General features: G+C 52.5%; 6 protein-coding genes across 6 annotated transcripts; 3 read left to right on the top strand and 3 right to left on the bottom strand.

Moving 5' to 3' along the window:
• Positions 1–1,548: 1,548 nt before the first annotated feature.
• On the top strand, positions 1,549–2,626 carry BZA05DRAFT_440652 (uncharacterized protein; the record flags this gene model as incomplete). Its single annotated transcript, XM_051486616.1, has 2 exons — positions 1,549–2,450; positions 2,506–2,626. 2 exons carry the CDS (start codon positions 1,549–1,551, stop codon positions 2,624–2,626), a joined length of 1,023 nt encoding a protein of 340 aa, XP_051344649.1.
• Positions 2,627–2,731: 105 nt separating this feature from the next.
• Positions 2,732–3,785, bottom strand: BZA05DRAFT_383204 (uncharacterized protein). The gene is made up of 3 exons (XM_051482189.1): positions 3,590–3,785; positions 3,466–3,527; positions 2,732–3,379 (listed from the first exon to the last, which is right to left on the bottom strand). Exons 1-3 carry the CDS (start codon positions 3,656–3,658, stop codon positions 2,824–2,826), a joined length of 687 nt encoding a protein of 228 aa, XP_051344648.1. The 5' UTR covers positions 3,659–3,785; the 3' UTR covers positions 2,732–2,823.
• A 4,340-nt stretch (positions 3,786–8,125) lies between these two features.
• Positions 8,126–9,389, bottom strand: BZA05DRAFT_20352 (uncharacterized protein). The gene is made up of 2 exons (XM_051479525.1): positions 9,141–9,389; positions 8,126–9,043 (listed from the first exon to the last, which is right to left on the bottom strand). Exon 2 carries the CDS (start codon positions 9,010–9,012, stop codon positions 8,368–8,370), a length of 645 nt encoding a protein of 214 aa, XP_051344647.1. The 5' UTR covers positions 9,013–9,043; positions 9,141–9,389; the 3' UTR covers positions 8,126–8,367.
• A 373-nt stretch (positions 9,390–9,762) lies between these two features.
• Positions 9,763–10,287, top strand: BZA05DRAFT_414783 (uncharacterized protein; the record flags this gene model as incomplete). The annotated part of the gene is made up of 1 exon (XM_051485274.1): positions 9,763–10,287. The coding sequence occupies one exon, from the start codon at positions 9,763–9,765 to the stop codon at positions 10,285–10,287; it is 525 nt and encodes a 174-aa protein (XP_051344646.1).
• Positions 10,288–10,617: 330 nt separating this feature from the next.
• On the top strand, positions 10,618–11,449 carry BZA05DRAFT_432838 (uncharacterized protein; the record flags this gene model as incomplete). Its single annotated transcript, XM_051486236.1, has 2 exons — positions 10,618–10,911; positions 10,981–11,449. Exons 1-2 carry the CDS (start codon positions 10,721–10,723, stop codon positions 11,447–11,449), a joined length of 660 nt encoding a protein of 219 aa, XP_051344645.1. The 5' UTR covers positions 10,618–10,720.
• Positions 11,450–15,140: 3,691 nt separating this feature from the next.
• Positions 15,141–15,413, bottom strand: BZA05DRAFT_329765 (uncharacterized protein; the record flags this gene model as incomplete). The annotated part of the gene is made up of 1 exon (XM_051480502.1): positions 15,141–15,413. One exon carries the CDS (start codon positions 15,411–15,413, stop codon positions 15,141–15,143), a length of 273 nt encoding a protein of 90 aa, XP_051344644.1.
• Between the last annotated feature and the right edge of the window lie 7,411 nt (positions 15,414–22,824).

Below are 22,824 nucleotides of genomic sequence, written 5' to 3'. Positions count from 1 at the left end.
CTGAGTTTTAAACGAGTGATAATCCTCGCAACGGCATGCAAAGATGTTGACCAAGGGCAACTTTCATCAGCTAGCTCCGCTGTCTTACTTCTTCTCTCACCTCGACCAATCGTTTGAATCGAGGGTGATCTTGGGCTTGCGGGTTCCGAGCAGTGCATTATATGGGCAGGCTTAACTCTGTTGCGAACACTGCGCGCTGATAATATACCACTCGATGGCATACTCATGGTGGAAATCACGAGCCTTTAACCTTCTCTGAGACTATAACCTCTGTTATCTGAATAAGATACAAAGTTCTTATACAATTCACTGTTCAATCACCATTTCCAACACGCGCCAAGTCGGGCATGCGAGTGATGTAGAGTGAAACCTCGCCGCACTTGTTGCATCTTGCAAGCTGCATCCCCATATACTCTTTCATGAAATTCCTTGATGAAGAAGCGGAGTCTTTATTGCCATAATTAGATAGGTCGCATGTAATCAATAGTTCCGATTGAACTCCTCCAGACTGTGAAACTGCTATCGAATTGGTAGTAATGCGGTGGAGTAATCATGTCTGCCGCTGCGAAGCTGTACTAAGTAAGCTGTTATGTCGGATGCATATGAGTATGTAAGGGGGTTTTATTTTGCGGTTATTAGTGATTTCTAGGCTGTGAAAGGTGTTGAAAAAAAGTTTCATTCAAACTGCCAGTGCAAACAGTTTGGCCGTTCAACTGGGCCAAAAATCATGAGCGAACCGCAACAGCTGCAATTTGCAAATCCGACAGCCGGCGGCAACCCAACTGAAACGCCTACAATCTACCCGCCAACTGAACCAGTTCGTTGTCTCCGCCCAGTGTAACGAGATAAGCGCTGGATGGTCTGCCGCCGACAGTAAAGATCGATACTGCGTCAGACAACTCTGGTAGCACCGGACATCCGTGTCTTCTCGCACACATTTCGGCGACTAACGAATAATGATAGTGTAAACGTATTGTCGAATCTTTTGGAAGATTCTGACATGCAACACGGAGGAAATATATACCGTGTACTGTCCAACATTGTCTGCTTTCGCTTTTTATTGCCGTGTACGATGCCGGCCCGTGAAACACCAAAAAGCACCCGGAATTCCGTAACAGTCAAAGTCGCCGAGATGTTACCGGAAAGTTGCCTAGAATCAAGTCTTCGCAGTGTATCTTTTGGTATTTTGCGTATGGCAATCAAAGTTCTCGTACATTCCGTGACATCCAAAGTCACAGAGATGTTACCGGCGAAGTGCTTCGAATGAAGTCTCCGAAGTGTATGTCTCAATCTACTCGTACATCGAGGGAGAAGTGCTATTGCGGAGGCGGTCCATGCAGATAATGGACAAGCATATTCTGACTATATTCTAAGTGACCGACATCTATGTGGTTACATGTACTTAAACCACCTGTGTACCTCCTCACGGAGCTTCTATATTTCTCCGAGCATATACAAACTCGATAGACAAGCTGAACACGCAAACTTCACCTCACAACGACAAGTTAAAGCCGTCAATAATACATTGCGTGGAACACCGCCGCCGCAATGAGTCTCGACAACTTCAGACCCTCCTTCATCTACTACCAACTTCGCGCCACTCCAAAGCCGGTTCCATATGAGGGCAACGACCTTTCCGGTAAGACGGCGCTCATCACCGGAGGGAATGCTGGTCTCGGCTTCGAATGTGGTCGTCAGCTATTACGCCTCAAGCTATCATATCTAATTATTACGTCTCGCTCGCTCTCCCGCGCCGAAGCCGCCCGAAAGCTGCTACTCGCCGATAAAACCACTCAGCGGGTGAACCCGAACGCAAAGGTCGATGTATACGAGCTCGACCAGGAGCGCCACGAATACATCTCCGCATTTGTTGAAAAACTGAAGGAGAGCACGGCCTACCTCGATATTGCCCTCCTGAATGCGGCCATCAATACCCCCAAGATCGAGAAGTCTCCGTATGGGCGCGAGAGGACAATCCAGATAAACCACGTCTCGACATCGCTGATGTCGCTCCTGCTCCTACCGCTCCTCGAGGCGTGTCCGCGCAAGCCCGCAAACCTCACCGTCGTCGCCGGCGGCACAAACACCTGGACGACTCTGCCTGCCAAGCACCACCCGAAAATGATTCACTGGATGGGCGATCCGGCAAGCAAGGGCTTCGACGTGTACGCAAACTACCACAACAGCAAGCTCCTCAACCTGTTTTGGGTGCAGGCACTCGCCGAGCGCGTCAGCGGCGCCGATGTCGTCGTAAATGCGGTTTGCCCGGCTATGGCGGATACGAACCTGTTCAGGGAGTATCCGCGCTGGCTTATGGGCTTTGCGAAGCTCATCTACTTCAGGTGGATCACGTGGAGTGCTGAGGCCTGTGCGAGGGTTCTCACGTCCGGTGTGGTCAAAGGAAGGGATGGGCACGGGTCCTTGACGACCGGGATCGGTGTGACTCTGCCGTAAGTTTCACTCATCTCCGTAGTGGCGTTCGGATACTGATGGCGGAATTTACAGGTTCAATCCGTTGCTGTTTAACGACGAGGGTAAAGGGATTAGGGAGAGGCTGTGGAACGAGACGATCGAAATTTTCCAGAAGGAGGCGGGTTTCAAGGTGGATGTACCAGCGAAGCTGTAAACTATAATCGTAGTAGACGTGATGAGGACGAGGTAGCTTCGGAAGATAATTGTTCACGAATTTAACTTGATGCGTTCTAATGACACTGGTGTAACAATTCTCGGCCTCGATGATATACAAAACGCCCCAAACCCCATAAAAACAGTAAAGAAGTCCCAAAAACGATTTCATGACAGGATTAATAGAATTAAGAAACCTCACGCCTGCCCCTGCGAACCGCCCTTCTCACACCCCTTATGAATCCTCGACTGAACCCTCAACCTCCACACAGCAGCGACCCACACCGCCGCCGAAAGCACCACCGTAGCCACGTGAATCATGGTGCAAATGAAGTTCCAATCCTGCATGGTGCAGACGAGGTCATAGTCGATCTTATTAGCAAAGGCCTGTCTCCTCGGGCCGGCGTCTTTATTGCAAGCCCATCCCCACATATCCTTTCCCTCCTGGGATGCACGGACGGTCTGCATGGACGTCCCGGCGGCCGCCCAGATAACTATCCATGCGATGAAGCCGATCACCGTCGCCGTCGTGGCCAGCGGAGATGCCGCTTCGCCTCCGCGGTGCCCGTTGCGGATGTACCCCCAAATCACGTAGATGCACGCGAGGAACGAGATGCACGCGATCGTGAGCGTCAGGATCTGTGGCCAGAGCACCGTCGGCCGCGCCCATGGCAGAAACGTGTTACGCGCCGGGAGGTCTTTCGTAGCGAGAAATATCTTGAACGTAGCGATCGAGAGCCCGATTACGACCGCACTGTGATGGCAAGGGTTAGTCCCTCCCTCCTCCTTCCCTCTCCCCTCCTTTGCGGATGCGGAGCGGAGACTGGATGAAGCACGCACCTGCAGATAAGACTGAGCACACGGGCAAAGAATTTCAATATGCGTATCCACCCTTTGAGTTGCTATTTTTCTTTAGTACATGTCAGGATTCAAAACCACCACCGGCGAGAAGAGATAAACATACGAGATCACTCGCCACCAAACCCTGGGGCTGTGTGAAATCCGACGAGGATCGATGAACTCCTTGGTACATGATGGTATTATGCTGATGTTGGTGTTGTCCGGAAAGCCCATGAAAGTGCCCTGCCCTCGCACCGCGTGGGAGAATTTGCGGCCATCTTATACCCTCTGCTGCCGACCTGACGTGTGGCAAAGGATCTTCCGTAAGCGTGACACGTCTTCTTTTTCTGTGATTATGAGGTGCGGGCGGGGTGTGTACTTATCTATTCACGCTGCTTAGTGGGCCTGATGATGCGTATTCGTGATTACTCTACTGTACTGTATGAGTACTTCAAAATCCGCTCTGCGGTGGTATGTACCCGGATCTGCGGTACCAGCAAAGAGCAGCCACGGCATCAGGATCGACCGCAGGGGATTCTACCTGCTGCGTGCAGATACGTTACCCCAATGATATTCAGTGGGAGGAAAGAAGGTATGCGATGACTGGCGGAAGGATTATCGCAGCATTCGGAACCACTGGCGGTGGGCCGTGGCAGACCCTCGCCCTGCCTACATACCTGTACCTACGTATGATACCTGTCTACGGAATAACCAACCTATCGGTTTTCCCAGACGAAAAAAACGATGAGCACGCCGTCGCCGAGGCGATCAAGAGAGTGGACGAACCGTATTTGCGCACCCACCCACCTAGAGTACCTATGCATAGAAGCATGGCGGTTATGAACTTATGATGATGAATCCAAAACCTGACGCACTGTCAGCATGCAAACCTGTTTCCGAGCTGCACAGTTTCCGAGTTTCCCCTCTCGCGATCCGTCCGTACGTGCGTGTAACGCGAGCGGTTCTGTCGATTCACTGACTGCGCCTCTGCGTGGCGGGGCTGAAGACCGCTCGGCTATCTATGTGGCCGTGCATGCCAGTGGCCCCGTGCACGGCCGAGTCACCGAGTCCCGACCGATATCTAAAAATAGCTGGGTAGTTGTTTACCGGCGGATGGCGAATGCCGCTCAGATACTCTAGATATGTGCGTTCCGACACGCGTACAATACATACAGCCGACTTCACAAACTTCCATGGCCGCCCCAGGCCCCTAGCCCTGGAAGGTTTATATTGCAATTTACACGGTAAGTTACACTCTATGTGAAACCACGTTTGGCGAGTGGCTGACAACCTGACACGAATTACCTAGTTAGAGTACTGCAAACATCCCGATTCCCGAGCAGAGCCTCCCACGGAACGGCAGACGACTTGCGAGTCACGAGCCGAGGCGGGCACCAAATCGCCCTTTCATCGGGAAGAACAGAACGCCTCCTCTCTCTATGCAGTGTGCACATCGATCACGGCGCCACACAAAGTGAAATGAAGGAAGCCGCGCTATCCGATCGAGAGGCGTCTGTTTGACGAGGTACGGTACTACCTAGCGGCTGGAGACGTAAGCCAGGGATTCCCAGGCGAGAATGATCTTGGTAATGTATGTACTTGCACAGATACTGTTGAAGCGATAGGTATTTAAGGTATCCACATGGCACGCGCAAGACGTCTGCTGCCGGTTATAGACCTTTGCTCTAGTACCTATGTCATATGAGCTGCTTGGTATATATAGCGCACAAATCAAACACCCATAAACCTATATGTATTATAACTGTAGTCAGTAGAGTCTAGACACGAGTGATCCGGGCCTGTCTAAATGTCCCTGGCATCCTGCCATCTTGACAATCCATGGCACTTTAATGGTCCGCTTGAAGCACGTCAGGAGCCGGTGCCCTTGACCGTCTATCTAAAAAGTGGTGCGCTGTATATATCCCTCTCAATAAGAAGATCGTGGTATCCTGAGATTGTTGTCAACGCATCTAGTGCTTTCCCTGCCCAGATGTAATATTCCGCCTCAGAGAGTCTCGACCAAAGCGTGCTGCTGCCGATTATTGCAGAGAGGTAAGAAGAAAGAATCAGTAGGAGTGTTCATCGTCTTTGTCTAGGACGAGAAGCAAGGCTACGCGGCTACAAGAATAAGCCTGCAACCACTGCTCGTGCGGCTGTCCAATCGCATCTTATCTTATCTACCGTGCGAAGGATGATGACTCACGCCCAGCGGGTTAAACCAACCGATACAAGACTAGAGCTCAATAGACATGGGCTACATATGTCTCTTGACGCGCGTAGGTCCAAAGTCCTAATCTCATCTCGGTTTTTGTTGTACGTGCATAGATTATCACTCCGTAAGGTCGAGTGACTGACTATGCAGGATTCCAAGCCATAAGTGTAGAAGCAGGTGACGGGCCAACTCAAAACCTTTCTACCCCTTCTGGATCCATAATTAGATATCAAAGAGATGGATGCTGGGCGCCGGAGAGCAGGGCGGTTCACCGACGTTTTGGAAAATCCGAGTCAACAGAGTACTTGGAGTCGAATCGGATTAAGAGAAGACCCTTCGCGCTGCGAGAACTCGAAGCCGAAAAAGGGTCTTCGAAAATTCTTCGCGCGTTAGGCCTCGAAGCTTTTACATCCAATGGACAGTGGACACATGTCGGGAGTAAAATAAAACAAAAACTACGGTACCAGGGATTCCCGCATGGTCACCCACTGCAGTACTAACCTGGCGATACCATGCTTAACTAGGGCTGAGCGGACGGGAAGCCGTGTGTTCATGGTTCTATGACCGTAGCTGATGATTGTTGGCAGTAAGGGTTGTGACATGAATGATAGAGGTGATGCACTTCGAGCCAAGGTACTGCGGGGAGCGGGATGGGTGGTCTTGCTGCCTGTGTAGGTACTCTACATACGAAATATTCATGAGTGAGGTAAAAGCTTTAAACGATACTTTTCCCCGCCGAGTCCCGCGGGCTGTATGTACTCGTTGATCAGGCCTGGCCTAGTTGATGAGAACAGTTCGTGGACATACTGCTTGAGGCAGCTTGCTGCAAAATGAGTTTGTGCACCTTCACTATTCCGACAGACTCAACACCAGAAGGAAATCAGGTTAACTACCTTATCGAGGACTGAGGTTTCGCAATTAGTGATCACTGATACAGACTCCGAGGAGGCTCTAAAGATGTGAGGATGAATCATGAATCAGCTATGCACCGTTCGTAAAGAGATAGGCGCAAAGTGTGCTGCACATTTTGGAACCTACTGTGCTGAGCTTCTTCCGGAATCGCCCGGTACCTCCAGCGTTGTATGTAGGGTGTATACTATGCTACACTGGACATTCCCATGGGCCATCTCACAATCTATCTGGCTCCGGGCTCGTGATTGGAGTTGCATAGACTTCGATAAGTTCAAGGTTATCTGTCTCAAAATTCGAACGAAAATTCCCCAATGCCACGGTAGGTACCGTATCAGGGGTTTGACGGCGGCAGCGAGAAGGCGCGGCGAGCATTGGCATGATGAAGGAGCCTATGAGGGAGCCTATGACGGAGGAATGAGAGGTACGGGGAATTTCAAAAAAGTACCTGGGATCGGGACTTGTTTCCAGATATTAACCTGCAGTTTTCGACACTCCTGGCGGTACTGGCGTACTGTGAGGTTCTTCTGGACGTGGAAATCGCCAGTGAACTCCATCGTGAGAAGGATTTTTTTTTTGTCCGAGCGAAAAGAAGGCTTACATTTAAGGTGTCTCTAGAGTTCAAGATGATTGCACGGAGACAGGAGTCAAAGGTGAGGACTTTCATAAACCAAAAAACGCCCTTATTTTTCGTGATATATGCACGACCCGCTCGGTACATAACAGATCTGTACGAGCGCGCGCTCCACTGCTCAGCGAAGCATCATGAAACAGTACTAGCCAGGCAATTGGACGACGATTGATGGACATCCGGAATTGCCCACCGAGCGGGCCCACAAAATCGGATTAGATTACACTGAAAAGGCGGCGACGACGTCAACGGCGCTCTACCGCCAATGGCGAATCCTCGCCGCTGCCAACCAGCCTCCCCTTTCAATTCGGCGCCTCGGTGTTGTTTGTGTAGATATCTATGCATAACTGTGGATGTCGCTTAGACAAGTGTTCGGCCAAAACGTTAAAGATGTGCTATATGTACTGCCGTTATGGAATAGTACTGCCTAATTTGAATGCTGCATGATGTTCTGTCCGACGGGAGTTCTCCTGGCACAGCGGCCATGGTGAATCCCCAGAAACGTTGTTTATGCATATGCCGCCAGACGGAAGCTATGGTACTCTACGTAGTGTCCCGTCGTGCGTGCGTTGTGTCAACCGAGAGAAACGAAAATCAAGTTAACCACATAAGGTCCGGGGTGGCCAGCTCGCTTATGATCCAGCGGTTGATCGCAAGCCTACTCTAAATGATGTTCCATGAGAACCCGCATCGAGAAGGCATTCGCGGTGGCCGGCGTGCGGTGCCCAGGCTGTGAACGTAGCTATCGTCGAAGCTATCATCGAAAATCATGGGTCAATCGGAATTGCGACAACTCGCCTCAACGCTGCGCCACACTTGTCCGGATTGCACATGATAGTGGTTGAGAAAACGCGTCGCCTATTCGCCGAATTTGCGAGCAGATATTGTGTTGAGGACTCAAGGGTGGCTTGATTTCTCATCCTACCATGTCTACACCACTGGCTGGCCCGGAGGTCCTTCCCACTATCTTCGAAAGCGGCAGGCTCCCTTCCGCACAGTAGAGTACCGTATGTATCATACCTAGAATCGACGGCTGCTTGATCCGTCCGGTACAGGGCAGGACGGCCGGAAACGGCCCATAGGGGAATTGCAAAGATCGTGAGAGGTATGGAAGACAAGGCTAGCGACTTCTTCATCTCCACTTTCATCTTCATCTTCTTCCTTTTCCTCTTCTTCTGGCCTCGACCTCTGCCTGCAGTCGATTACAGTAACTACCCACGATGACCGCGAGTCTGCCCATTCTCCGCAGCGAGGAGACTTGATGCGAGAGAGAACCCTCTCGAAACTTCTCCGCGGATGTCGGCAGGAGGGTTGGCGAGTTAGGTAGAGCACCGGACAGGTCTCTGCATCGATGGCCATCGAAGGAATGTCGCGCCGTTGTGGACTTCGCGAAGGATGACGTCAGTGCTCGTATCAGACCACCGCCGACCGTCGAACAATAGACACACTTCGGAGCACTCATGCATCCTCGACCGATGACAGCCACTCCGCTTTCGTTGCTCAATGGAGGAGAGATGCGCGCCGATATCAGAGATCTCTGCTCGTGATTTTTGGTTCTGTCGCTGTCGGGGTCGGCAGTGGCTGGAGCTGGAGCTGGAGCTGCTGCTGCTGCTTCTTCCCAGTCCCCGGCCTGCAGCCGCTGACTGGCCTGCACCGCAACGTCACAGTTGCTCGTGCAACCAAAAGTTTCACGGAGACTGGGATCCGGGAACAACGTGTGTTTGCCCACAGCCAACCGGAGAGGCCTTCCATCCATCGCCCCCCCGATCGCGCCTTCGAGTCGGCGCCGGTACATGCGACGTAGAGTCTGTCGGATGACGAGGTACCTGCTCGTACGTGCCGTTTGGCCACGCGTGGTATGGTTAGTGCTGTGTTGCAAAAGTACCAGGGCCGGGGCAGAGCGCCGCGGTAGAGTACCCATACCTTGACACAACCACCTTGCTGCCAGCACTCGGCACTGTAATCCAAGGACTCCCCAAGCCGAAATTCGACGCCGACGATGGCCTTGATGAAAATGCGGTTGGGCCTCGTGCCCCCGTCCGACACCACCAAATCAAGATTTTGACCCCCAGTCAACAATGTGATTGCAGCATTCCTTGTCATCCCCCCCCTCTTCAATACCCAAACCCAAACCCAGACGTTGCTACAAGATTTTCCGATCCCAGGCATTGATCGGCACTGTTCAAATGACAAAGAACAAGGTAGGCGAACGATTGAAGGGCGGCATCCAGAGCGGTCACTGTTGTTGCTGCTGTCACTGAGTCGGTGTTTCGTTGGCCCCATGACGTAGGCCGTATTCTATTCTCCAGACGGACCACCCCATTCTAACGATGATAATGGATGTCTGTTATAAAAGTGGGCCACTCCCGAGAACATCCATATCAAAGTCAGCATCCACAGCATTCACAGCAACTCGAGCAGTAACCTCCTCGTCCAGCCCCAAAAACATACACTACTCCGGAGAAGCCTCACAGGGTCTCATCCATCGACGCTCAAGCCACAGTAAAGCCATCCTCTCAACTACCTCCTCCAAACAACCGCAAAAATGGTATCCGGCGCTGCAAAGATTGCGACATGGATCATCCGCCTCCTCCAGTTCTTCTTCGCCGTCATCCTGATGGGCATCACGTCCTACATGGTCGACCAATACCGTGATGGCGGCTTCCGAGTCCTGCGCGAAGTGTCTCTGCCTCTGGCCGCCTCGGTCATCGCACTGATCCTCACCATGCTCTCGATGGCCGCCATCTTCTTCCTGAACCACACCCTCCAATTGGTGGCTGCGTTCCTCGACTTCGTCGTCTTCGTCCTCTACCTGGCCTCGGCCATCCTCCTCCGCCACAACTACCACGGCGACCGCCGCCGCAACCCTCTCTGGTGGTCCCTGATGGATGTGCGCCGCGCCCAGCTCGAGGGCGACCACCCCGACTTGATGTCCGGGCTCGTCAAGCTCCTCGTCGCCGGCGTCATCATTCAGCTCTTCTTGTTCTTCGCCACTACTGTGCTCGGAATCTTGGCCGCCACGAGGTCCGACTCGAACCGCACCCGCCGCTCTAGGGGAACCGTCGTGTAAAGGGGATGAGTTTTGCATGAGAGAAAGTAAGGACACATGGGAGGGAAGGAAGGAGGAGAGGACGAGATTTTAATGATTTATGGATGCATGTCTGGTTTGACTTCTTGGATAATGTTTGAATGAGCTTTAGCGATGGGGGATTGGGAGTGGTTTTTGGTGTATCATGTACGAGTAGTTTTTATTGTGCACAATGGAGAAGTTTTGAACTCGCGACTTTCCAAAGTTTTCCAACTGTGATTGAAACGTTTACTTACAATTCAACTTTTATGGTGACGAGCAGTGGCATGACGATTGATGAATCCAAGTGGCGCTGAGCAATTCAATAGTACCCTTACCCTTAGCCGTGCGCACCGCCGGCCACCCTCCGTTTTCACCTTACCTCGCGCAGCTAAACAAGGCTCCAGGCAGGCGGACATCCCGTGCGCACGCAGCCATGACCAGCCCCACGCCGACGCCGATGCTGACTTCCACAGCGGGCGACAACCCGAATTTCACCACCACCGATGTCGACGCCCTCCTGAGCTTCTGGTTCGACGGCTACGACCTCTCCTCTGGCGCCCCAGCAGATCCGAGCCTAGTCCGCCGCTGGTTCCTGCGGACCCCGGAGTTCGCCCGGTCCTGCGGGTAGTGTTCCCCCCCCCATCCTCCCCCCTCCGGCTCGTGTGCCCTGACTAAACGCCATCCCACACACAGGATCTTCACACCGCTGCTAACCCTCCTCTCCACGACCTTCACACCCAGCACGATCGCCACCCTCGCCACGACTCCGCGCCGCGCACTAGCACTGACCATTCTGCTCACACAAATCCCACGACTACTCTTCCCCGCCTCCCCCATCCACAGCGTGTACGACCCACTCTCTCTCGCCGTCGCAACTCACGCGCTCTCACCCGCGCATCGGTACGACCTGGAATGGAAGCGCTCCGCGGCAGTAAGGATGTGGTTCCTCCTGCCGGGCGGGAACAGTAGGGACCTGGACGTGCTAGAGCAGACCCTGCGGCGCGCTGAGGAGCTGGTGCATGATGCCGGCGAGATCGTTGATGGCGTTTGGGACGGCGCTAAAGTCGCTGAGGCGAGGAATCTACTGAGGTTTTTGGAGGGGAGGAGGGATGAGGTGAAGGCCGCGGAGGGAGAGGGGGAGGGGGAGGGGGTGGCATTATAGTGGATGGGGGTGGGGTAGTATGATACCCGTAGTCTGGGACCTGGCTCCTAGCAAAGAGAAGGGACGCATGGTGATATCTTGTGACTCGTGTGGCCGTGCTGTACCGTGTCGTGTAGTACCGTGTAGGTAGTACCCGTTCGCGCAAACATAACAGACGAAAATATCTACATACTAACCATTCCATCCCGTAAAGCAAGACGTACGTACCTACATAACTGATGTATTCCTGTCTCGGAACTCGTCGTAAATTCGTAATACATATCCCGCGCAGCGAATCAAACGCGGCAGAGCGAATGGATACTGAAGCCGAGAGCTAAACTCCTAGTCCGTAGTTAGTCCGAGCTGAAACATTTTTTTTGACAAACGCCCGTCCAAGTCCTCGGCCAATCGAAGCGTCACGATAGCTAGTATAAATTATAATCCTCCCTACATGAGTAGAATACAAACATACCCCGCCTCTTCGTCTCCACGTGCGAAGGATATGCATAGGAATGGTTGTTACACCTCCAGCTCGCTTCTCAAAACACCGCGCCGATCATGAACACAAACTAAACACACTGTGCTATGTATAAACCACTCCTCCAGGCTCCGAGGCGAGAAGACTCCGGTGCGGGGCGACACTGTTGCCTGTTGCTTGTTGCCTGACGGCAGCGAAATCTACCATCTTCACCGCCTCTGCGCCGCGTATGGTAGCTCCGGGGGAGGGGCTCGAACTATACTTGTTCTTTCTTTATTTTCTTGTCTTTTCTTTTCTTTTCTTCTCGGAGCGATTACAAGGGGGCTCTTCCATGCTCGCGAGATGATTGTCGGTCGGTATGTACCGGTAGAGCACGGTACTGTACTCGGGTGTAAGGGTAAGTGCTGCCTCACCAGTTTTTACCCCATACAACTTAGTCACAACCACTCACTCATTTCATTGTATCTGGATTAGTGTGCTCCTAATATAGACTAGTGCAGATAATTCGTAATGGTGGTGAGGCACCACTTATTGGCAGCTCCTGGTACTCTACGGTACGGTATATTTCGCTTTTCCAAACAGCCCGTTTGTAGAGTAGATACCTAGTACGTACCGGTAGCTCAAAGCCCCAGTAACTAACCAAAGACACCCGCCCGAAAGAAAACAAGCGATTCACCAAGTCTACTATGTTTACTGTTGCCTAGCCCTCGCCGCTTTTTCATGCTCCACCACCGGCCTTGAGCCTTTAGGCTTGATCTTCACCGCCTTTGGGCCTTTAGGCTTGGGCTTGGGCTTTAGGCATTGAGCTCCATCATCTATGATTCTATATTCGACCTTTTCCCTAGACTCCAGAGTCTAGAGTCTATGTAGAGTACCGTACTACATAGTACAAGGTAGTAGCTTGAGGCGCGCTGGCGCAGCCGAACGAAACGAAACGACACCCACCTTGGAGCCTGGGGGGGAGCTGTTCCTGGAGCCGGCCCCGAGCGCACCCGCTAAACCCGGGGGTGCGCCGTGCGGAGTGGAGCTTTGGGGAGGCATACCACGCGATCCCACCTTCAAGGTTGATCCGCTTCATTCCGCCACTGTATCATTACATACACGCCTTGCTCTACTCCCAGACGCTTCCCGCTCCCAGCATGATACTGTGGTACTCTATGCTATAGTACTAGGACAAAAAGGATTGGACAGTGCCCGTTTTACACCAAAAATGGCCATTTTCAACCACCGATACAACAACCACAACATATCGAAGAAAATCTGAGACCATCGGGAGGCCTCTATAACTACACCGAGAACGATATAGAAGCTCCTCACGGAGTTCTGAATTGTTGTTGTGGAGCAATACCATACGGGGGAAAAGTTAATGGTTGCTAAGTAGCTTTTTGTATGGGAGCCCCATACAAAATGGAATGTCACTTTTTAACTCCTGCACAATACAACCTCGTACAGCCCCAATATGTGATGAAAGTGGTCAAAGTTTTTATTGATGAAGAATCTTGTGATTCTAACGCTTCTATGAAAGAGACGATTTTTTTCGACCAGGTGGAGGGTATGTTTGGGTTGCATGAAAATGGGCATTTTTGGTGTAAAACGGGCTTTGTCCAATCCCTTTTGTCAGGGCACTTTACATACCGTACTTTATGCACTAGTCAGTTGACCGGCACCGCTACAGACCGGTACCGGTACCGGCACTCTATCTACTTGTGCTTGTTCTTTGCTTAGCCACACGTAAGCCGCCTCGCCCCCTCGCCCCTCGCCCCGGATCGTGGCTGGTGAACCCGCCTCGACCAGACCCTGAGACTCGCGTATCTGCGGCAAATATACCTGGCCGGGTGGGTGGTATTAATAGATCACCCACTCCGAGTCTCCGACGAGGGAGGTACGCATAGGAGGGACGTCCGACCGTCCGACGAGGCCGGGGCGTGGGCTTCAGGCGAAGGCGAAGGAAGGCGGAGGCGAAGGCTGGATAAACAAGTCGATCGTACCTACTCCATAGGTACATACTCCCGTCGCGAAAATTTGAAACGCGGTAGGTGAGAGTAGGTACTTAGCTAGCAGGTAGCTAGTAGGTATCTAGATTCTAGGTAGCTGGTATGTACATACATAGATGATAGGTGGGTATCATGCGTATTACTCCGAACCTCAGGCTGTCATGTAGGTACTGTCCTGTCCTGTCCTACACGCATGGCAAGGTAAGGAAGGCAAGGCTGCTTTCCTACGCCTGACGGGATGGAAAAGCAAGAAAGAAAGTGCATCCAGACGGCGTCGGAGTAACTAATGCGCGCGGGTCATGACAGCGACGGTGGGGAGATGAACTTTCAAACCGATAACTACTGCGTCGGCGGGCACGCCTTTCCTCAGTCATTCAGTCCAGTCAGTCAGTCATAGGGAATAATTCATGCTCACGGCGGGTGCGGGTGCGCACTTTGAGTAAAACCAGTTTAGCGGCGGCGGGCCTGTACGCAGGGCACAGCCACGCGGGAGCACTGGCGCTGGCGCTGGGAAGCAACAAATAGTATCTACATCATACATATCATATTCCACATAACTCATAATTGCAGATCTATCATTGAAATTTCCAAAAACGGCTTTTTTATTTTACCCCAAGCTCCAATGCTCGAGGTTCCGATCTGGTACTCTATGCTGGTACTACTTGAACTTCAGTGCGTAAACCCTCGCAACTTGCGAGAACAAATAATAATGGAGACTTTTTGAAAGCATTGAATAAAACGAAACGTGAATTGAAGAAGGATGAATCATAGGAGAAAAATCGCCATAAACTAAACAAAAGTACAGGAAAGACTAATAGCCAGTAGAACAAAAGAAGAAACAATGGTAATAGCAAAAAACGCCGTTCCCCCCATCCCATCAGAAAACATGCCCACCGACCCATTTGTTCTCCGTGATTTTCGTAAAACTCTCCACCCACTTGTCCCCCGTGGTAGTTTCATGCTACTGTCCCAGTGTACTTCTTGCCAGCTCTCTCTCCCCCTCCTCGCTGAGAGGAGGAGGAGTAGAAGGAGGATGTTGTTGCAAGTTTTCCGGATAGTGCTTTCCAATCCACGAGAGTGCATTCCGGGGGTGTGCTCCTACGGACTGAGATCAAACCGAGAGTTGATATGATATGATAGGTAGATGATATCGCGGGTCGCTGAAGAAGGAAGACGAGGCCGAAAGATGAGGGGATTTTGATTTTGATCGAACCGTATCCAAGGAAGGAAAAAAACTGGTTCAGCGGGGCGAGCCGTAGTAGTCGTCGTAGTACTTCGGTCCCGACCCGTAGGAGTCCGGGAGCACCCCCATTGAGGGACAGTGGGATGGTGAGGGGTGGGAGGAGGGGGAGGTGTGGAGGTTGTAGGAGGCGGCGTGGAGGGGGCACGTGTGTCCGACGAGGACTACACGATCCTGGACCTGGTGCTGGCCGTACGCTCCGCACCGATCAACTCCGTGAGTGAAGTAGATACACCCGCAGACGGCGTATCTCTCTACTACGCGGAGACACATGATTGTTGGTTGTTGAGGGTGAGTTTGGGTGAGTCGAGGGTGAGTCGAGGTTGAGCTGAGGGCGAGTTGAGGATTAGTTGAGGGTGTGGATCGTTGTTGTGAGTGTTGTGGGGATGAAGGTTGAGGAGGAGGGAGGGGAGGATGTGTATATATGTGTTTGGAGGGAGGGAGGGAGGGAGGTAGGTAAAGGAACAGAAGTGCTTATATGCAATGATGGATTGAAGGTGCAGATGTCGAACTGTGCTGGGTTCCCAAGGTGATGATGCTGATGATGCTGATATGGAGGAGCCCTGTAGAGCGGGAGAGCGGCGGGAATATATACCAACTCGCAATGCGGAGGACGGTGATCGGTGATCGGTGAACGGTGAACTATAAGCGGGCACTAAAACAGGATGGCCTTTGATGCGCGCACGGAGGCCGCACAGCCAGTCATCCGTCGGGGAGGGCATTGGGCCCAGTCATGGATCTGGATGTCGAAGCGGTAGAGGCTAGTTGCCCTCGGTGTGTTACGTTGGATGCTCTGATGCTCTTGCCCGTCCGCAATCGATGTTATCCTCTGTCTCTCGGTCTCTCTCGCTCACATACACACACGCTAGTAGCGAGACGAACGCCCCGACTTACCGCGAAGTTGTGGCTTTCCAAAATTGACTACAGTTCAGCTGGACCGTACCCACCCTTTGGGCATGCCCTGTCGCTGCGTGGGGCCAGGTGAGAGTTGCACCGCTACTACCTGCTCGGACACGCTTACCAGTCAGAACACAGGCACGCCATGACCCGACGGTTCGGACTAGTCAGGGCATTGCATCTGGTACCTGGGACGGACGTTTCTCGAGGGGTAGTAAACACTGCAATCGCGTGGTCGCTGTTGCAGACTGGATGTATGTATGATGTATGTATGTATTATGGGATGTACTCCACCTCTAAGCCTCATGCACGGCGGCTCACTTCATCCTCAGGGAACGTGCATCGACTTCCTAAGGATCCGTCCAGTTGCCCGCCGCGAAGCAGCACGAGCATGAGCCTTGCTTATACCGACAGGAATCGGCGGCTGCACCCGCCATGCGGAGCTGTGGATGTTCCGGGCGCGCGCGCGGGGAGGGGGTGTGGGGCGGGGAGTGTCGTAGGCCGACGACACTCGGATCGAGAACGGTACCTGCATAACCCAGTGCGTCCTGCATTGATGCGTCTCGGGCCATCTCTATCTTTCCGTCAAGGAAAGACACTCGATTCCCCAACTCTGCCGACACACGTTTTTTTCTCTTTCTCGCCGGGGCTCCATCTCGACCTCTTTTTTTCCTTCACTTTCTTTCTTTCCTCTCTTTCGCGGTGGGCGAATGCTGTTGCTGCTGTCACAAGGCTATTTCACAGCCACTGGTGGGGTGGTCTCCCAATCTGACAGCCAGAGGAACCAGTCGTAGAGTTGCGTCGATTCACAGTCGGAGCCGATGTCAGCTAATCGCCATATTTGGGTGATTTAGGTGCAAGCCACAGGGGACCGTCGAGAACGCCTGAGAAGGCAGACGTTTGCAGCGCAAAGACGGGCATCACCTAATTCGGTTAAATTATGGGCCATTTCGTAGCTGAATGGCGGGCTGTCCCTGGATGCAGGCTAAGAAACGAAGACTAGGTACCTACCCACTTGGGTCTTAGGGAACATGCACCGTCCATAGGGCTTACAGTTGTGAAGGAAGGGAAGCCCCGGGCACGGCCGTTGATCTACCGCTAAGATCCGTTCCATACATGCTAACTGCGGTATGTATGCTCATGCTCATGCTCATGCTCATGCTCATGCTCATGCTCATGCTCATGCTAGATCCCTCCTACATACATGATGTAGAGTACATCCACATCGCCGCTCCGGTCCTGACTCAACAGTAGTCGATGCTTGACTGTTACTGCGTTCGGTTGTGTACATTCCTTCCCACCCCCCGCAAAGCACGGTTCGGAGAATAATGCCTGCGACAGATGGAGCCGGGCATCTCCCCACCCCCTCCCACCCCTTCCACCCCCCTCCCCCTCGAACTCGGTGAAGCAGAGCAATACTGTGTTTCACACCGGTGTCAACCGACGACCCGCCTGCCTGGTAACATCTGTGATTATCCCTACGAACGATCGTGTTTCATGAGGTCATTGAAGCCGCAGACACCGGATCGTCGGTTGGCTGCGGCCGTGGAATGTCCGTCCCCCGGCAGCATGACCAGTCCGTACCGACACCGACACCGTCACCGACATTATCACCGTCACCGTCACGAGAAGCGTGGTCCGGTTCCACCGGTGAGAGAAAACATATCGCCAAAAACCAAGAAATCCAATCGAAAAGCGTCCAATTGCGTGAATCTGATATGAGTCGCGTTGCCTTCTCGCGTGAGTCCACATGCTCGTGTGTCGTGCGCAATGCAGCAAAACTCTCGTCACCCATCAGACCAAACGACTAACCGAAGTGTCCCGTCGTTTTTCATCGTTGACGATGCCTTACCCTAAACCGAGCCGCCCCAACGTCGACCCCTCCTCGCAAGCAAGCAAGTGTTGACTTGTTTTTGCGGCAGATGGTCCGCTGGGTAACGTCTGGCTTTCCGCGCTCTCCTTTCCCCTCTATTTCCGATTGTGGGGACATGCGGACAGAGTTTCCTCCCAGCACCCGGCGGTCAGTTCATCTACTACATCGGTAGCTAGGTAAGTACGGTACTCTATACTACTCATGCACTGCATGACTGCACTGCCCTATCGCCGACGCTTGTTCTGATGTGGGCTGCGTGCGGCTAACTAGGGCTCTCTTTCTCTTTCTCTCTCTCTCTCACTCTCTCATAAGTACTCGGCTCATCAATTGGAGCCTCGCAGCCGGTAGTTAGACAGTTGCTCGGACGCCTTTGCGGATGCGAAAGGTCAGCCTGACGTAGAGCTATTGTAGAGTATCGTTAGTATGCGCTCCGGTTGCCTGAGTCCAGACCCCCGATCTAAAAAAGAGTTGTGTCTCGCGAAGTACAACCCGCAAGTCACGAATCACGATCGGAGAGTTGTTTTAACTCTAATACCACTCTGCACTTGCTCGCTCGAATATCTGTAGAAACACCAACGATCGCGACTTCTCCAGAGTGCCAAGGCAGGCGAAGTGACTTCATATGATAGGTACAAGCAAGCTGCCCACCACCACCACCAGCACCACCACCCACATACATACAACCCGTCGACGAAAGTCGGTATGCCGCGTGCAGTGCAGTGTGGGGGTGGCATGCTGTAGACCAGGAGGGAGCCGCATCCGCATGTCTGCGCGTATGGTTGGTCCGTCATGCAGCTGCAGGCACAAGCGACTGCAGCGTCCTTGCCGGCAGGCAGGCACTTCAGCCGGCACGATGGTTTCGTCGTGGGCGTTCGCGACATGACACATTAGGGCTGGGCCGGCGGTCGAGCACGCTGCACCACCTCAATCGCAGGACCCACCCCACCCACCCAGCCAGCCAGCCAGCCAACCAGCCAACCAGCCACAGCCAGCCCAGCCCAGCCCCTGTCTCTCAGCGCTTCCGCCTCCGGTCGCTCCAATGCCGAATGTGCCGCTGTGTGCTGCGCTGTGCTGTAACTACTGTGCTGTGCTGCGCTGCGTTGTGCTGTATTGTGATGGGCTGGGCTGGCTCGTCCTTCGGTTCGACGTCGCCGTTCAGCCACAATTCAGATGCATCAGCTCTCGTCTGCGCATCGCATCAGTGGGCGACAGATTACCAAGAGGGCATGAGTAAGAATAGACGAGGCGGGACTCAATCGCAATGCCTCCAACGTCCGGTACCCGATACCCAGATGGCTCGGCGCATAATCACAGCTGTGATGCGATGCTCTACTCTACTCTACACTACTAATAGAGTATTCTCTACTCTACACTACTAATAGAGTATTCTCTACTCTACTCTACTAGAGCAACTGACTATTCTCGACTCTACTAGAGTCGTAGTGTACCGGTACCGTGTGGAGCACTTGCAATTAACCACCAGGTACACATGTGCTGATTCTCGATGGAGATACCTATCATGCATACTCTAGTTACTCGAGGCAGACCGCCCAATCAACCCGAATTCTAGATTCCTCTAGGTAGTTGGTTCGCCCGCCAGGTGATCGGGCCCAGAACGACACGCTACCATAGGTAGAACCTATCTCTTTCCCATCGAGTCCTCCACCTCCGAACTTACTCAGTTACTGAGATTTGCACCTCTTCCATATTGCATGGGCACATGGGCAAAAATAATCGATCGGATGGATACCGGTAGGTACTTGGAAGGCGCATTCTCTCTCTCTCTCTCTCTCCCTCTCCGGTGAGCATTTCGGCCTCCTGACCGAGTGATACCCGATGATGACAGGGTTCTGGCGGTTCGGGGGTTCATTCGTCTTTCCAATTGAGTTTTCCCACACACCGCCGCCGGTCTGCCGCTGCAAACCGTTTCTTGTTATTCTCTTTCTCCTCTCTCGCTCATGGGTTATGACGCATTAGGGCGGGGAGAGTGGGACTCTCTCTCTCTCTCTCGTGTGTCTCCCTCCCTTATTGAAGGCAGTGCTCGCGCGAGCGACATGGGCAATCTCACAGCTGTGTCAGCATTTAGTCCCAGCGGTCTATTGAGACCACCACCTCCACCACTACATATGTACCACCACCACCACCACCACCACCACCGCCATTTCTTGCTTTCCTGAAGATGCGGGATGTTGTGCATACAGCCCTACTTAGCCACACCGCAACGCAGTCTACCTTTCTGCTTTCTGCACTCTGGTTTTGCTTTTCGATTCAATTGAATTCAATCCAATCCAATCCAATCCAATTCGTTCACGACCAATTAATTCCGCAGCTGGGGTTTTTTCTTTTCTTTTTCTTTCTTTTTTTGTTTCGAGGTGGGCATGCACTGCACGGTGGGGGAGAGAAAGAAAGAGAGAGCTGCGCTCAACTGTACTTATGCGTGGATGACTCTACATACAGTAGATCGATGTTCCGGCGATTTTTCGTTTGGGGGTCCAGATTCCACCCAACGAGTGGATATAACTACTGCTCCACAATATTCCCTACCTAGCCACTCCACTGTCAGATAACGTACATATACCCACTCCACCATCCATACATGATACATACATGCTCCGAACGGCATCCCCACACAGTTTCAGCCGCAGTGGGGATAGCTACTAGTAGTGCATCCGTTTCCGGCGGAGGTGGAGGAGGTGGAGGAAAGCACTTCAGCTTCATTCCTTCATGTAGATCATAGGTTGGGGATTGCTCCAGTTCTTTCCGGTAAAATAATGATGTAACTAGCTTGCAAACGCGTGCGCTCGCTCGCTCGCTCGCTCGCTCGTCGTCACTCACTTTTCACATCCGTCATTTACCTACAACGGTACCACCGGCGCGGCGGTGAAGACTGAAGACTTTCGTAGTGGGATCGACATCGACTCCGGACTCGGGACTCGGGGCTCAAGAGGAGTCGCAAGTCGAACCGACCCTACCCTACCTATGAGCTCTTGAGCTCTGGGGCATACATAGTATGTACTAGCTTAGCAAGCAAGCCAGTCATCGAACCAATGACGGCCTTGAGCTCACCGCTCCCCCCGCTCCCCCCGCTTCACCGCTCCATGGTATCTATCATGATGATTCATAGGTCGAAAGTTGAAACGTTGAAACAGCAAACAGCAAACAGCGAACTTCGGAATGACTGACTGAGCATCTTTTGCGGAAACAGGCTACCCAGGCAGGTGTCCCGTCCTCAATGCCCCTTCTAACTACTTCTATGATACTCACCGAGAGAAAGAAATAGCGGCCACCATCAGCGGTGAGCGGCCACCAGCAAAAAATTTGCGCAAATAAAAAACAAAAAAACTCAAGTGAGCGCCCAGGAGCTCCTGAAGCCTGAGGGGAGTCGATATATCACTTTCCTAGACTCGTACCGTACATACCTCCACAACCTACCTATCACCGCCTCAATAGCGCCGGCAAATCAAAACAAAAAACACAAGCGAGCTCTCAGGAGCTCCTGAAGGCAGTCGATACATTGCTTTCCTAGGCTCCTACTGTACATACTATCTCCACCTAACTACCGCCGTACCAACGGCGTCGTCAAATTAGAACAGCTGGATACATCTTTTCCCCCCACCGCCCCCTCACCGCCGCCGAGCTCGTGAGATATTCTAGGCTTCGGGGGCCAACCGCGGGGTGCGAGCCGTCCACTTGTTGGGGAACCGAGAGGGAGGGGATATGCCACGGTTAGGACTCAGCCATCACTGTTCACTCCGCCGTTTGCTGTTCCCCGATGCCACTGGGCATTCGATTTCGATCGTGGAGGACAGTTTCAGCTGTTTGGTTATCTGTTGTTGATACTATCCAGCTATCCAGCGAATACATACATGCATACTAGATAACTAGGCGGCAGATCTAGCGAAGCCGCCTACACTACTACACTACTATGTATATGCTCCTATCATATACTCCTATCACACATACATAGGTCTAATCTGCCGCCCCCTTTCACTCTTCATACTTCCTATGTCTACGTGAGGGATCGTGAGGGATCGGAAAGAAGGTTACTGGTAACTTAGTATAGCCACTCCTTCTCCCTCTCCTTCTCCTTCTCCTACATACCATACAATCTCTGAATCTGGTGAATTACAGCTGACCTCTACTACTAGGGAATCGATATTCACATCTGATGGTGGAGCTGCGCGCCCGCCCACCATCATGGCCGCATACAAGCACAGTGTCCGATGAGCCCGATGAGCCCGATGAGCTCGACTATTGAATGTTCTCAGCTCGACAGAGCATCTCCCGTCGAGCTCAGGTTCAAGTTCGTCGCTGTGCAAAATATCATAGATACATGATACAACATCGTATTTTTGTTGAGCGCAGTTGAAGTATGAGGTATATACGCACTCCACGCGATTGCACTATGCATAACTAATTGCTATAGGTACATAGCTAACCTACGAGAACTTACGTAGTTTAAGCGGGCTGCGGGCTGCGGGAGTAGTGCCTAAGCAGTTTTTTCTTTCCCGCCTACTTGGTTACCAAGAAGTGCGCGAGCTTCTTGTACAAGCAGGGTGACCAGTTGTGAAGAAGACCGGCCACCGGAGAGGAGGCTGACCGAGTCCCGAGTCCCGGCATCGCCGCCATCGTCCCCGAACTCTAGAATACAGGTAGAACGGATCACTGGCTAACTACTCTACCTAATAGTACTGGGTAACTGCTGGGTACTCGAGGAAGAGAGGTTTCGGCCGATACGTACCGTATCTACTGTACCAGGGACACATATCGCGAGATATGCCATCGTATGTACATTGTACATTCGGTATAAAAGGTAGTGTTCACCAGCCATCATTCATCCATCCATTCACTTTACTATAATGTGTGCTGCCCACGCCGCGGCGATGGTCTTACAGTCTCTTACTCAAGGCGGCG

The sequence above is a fragment of the Tricharina praecox genome, assembly GCF_024521635.1.
Source record: "Tricharina praecox strain CBS 144465 chromosome Unknown BZA05scaffold_1, whole genome shotgun sequence".
Classification (NCBI taxonomy): domain Eukaryota; kingdom Fungi; phylum Ascomycota; class Pezizomycetes; order Pezizales; family Pyronemataceae; genus Tricharina; species Tricharina praecox.
Note: the sequence above shows the minus strand (reverse complement) of the source record. Positions and strands in the feature narration are given on the sequence as shown.

Excerpts from the sequence above, each read along its gene's own strand:
- BZA05DRAFT_383204 (XM_051482189.1), bottom strand. The coding sequence starts at position 3,658 with ATGTACCAAGGAGTTCATCGATCCTCGTCGGATTTCACACAGCCCCAG. Across the intron at positions 3,528-3,589 it reads GTTTGGTGGCGAGTGATCTC|CAACTCAAAGGGTGGATACG; the intron begins GTATGTTTATCT and ends AAAGAAAAATAG. Across the intron at positions 3,380-3,465 it reads GTGCTCAGTCTTATCTGCAG|TGCGGTCGTAATCGGGCTCT; the intron begins GTGCGTGCTTCA and ends TTGCCATCACAG.
- BZA05DRAFT_20352 (XM_051479525.1), bottom strand. The coding sequence starts at position 9,012 with ATGTACCGGCGCCGACTCGAAGGCGCGATCGGGGGGGCGATGGATGGA.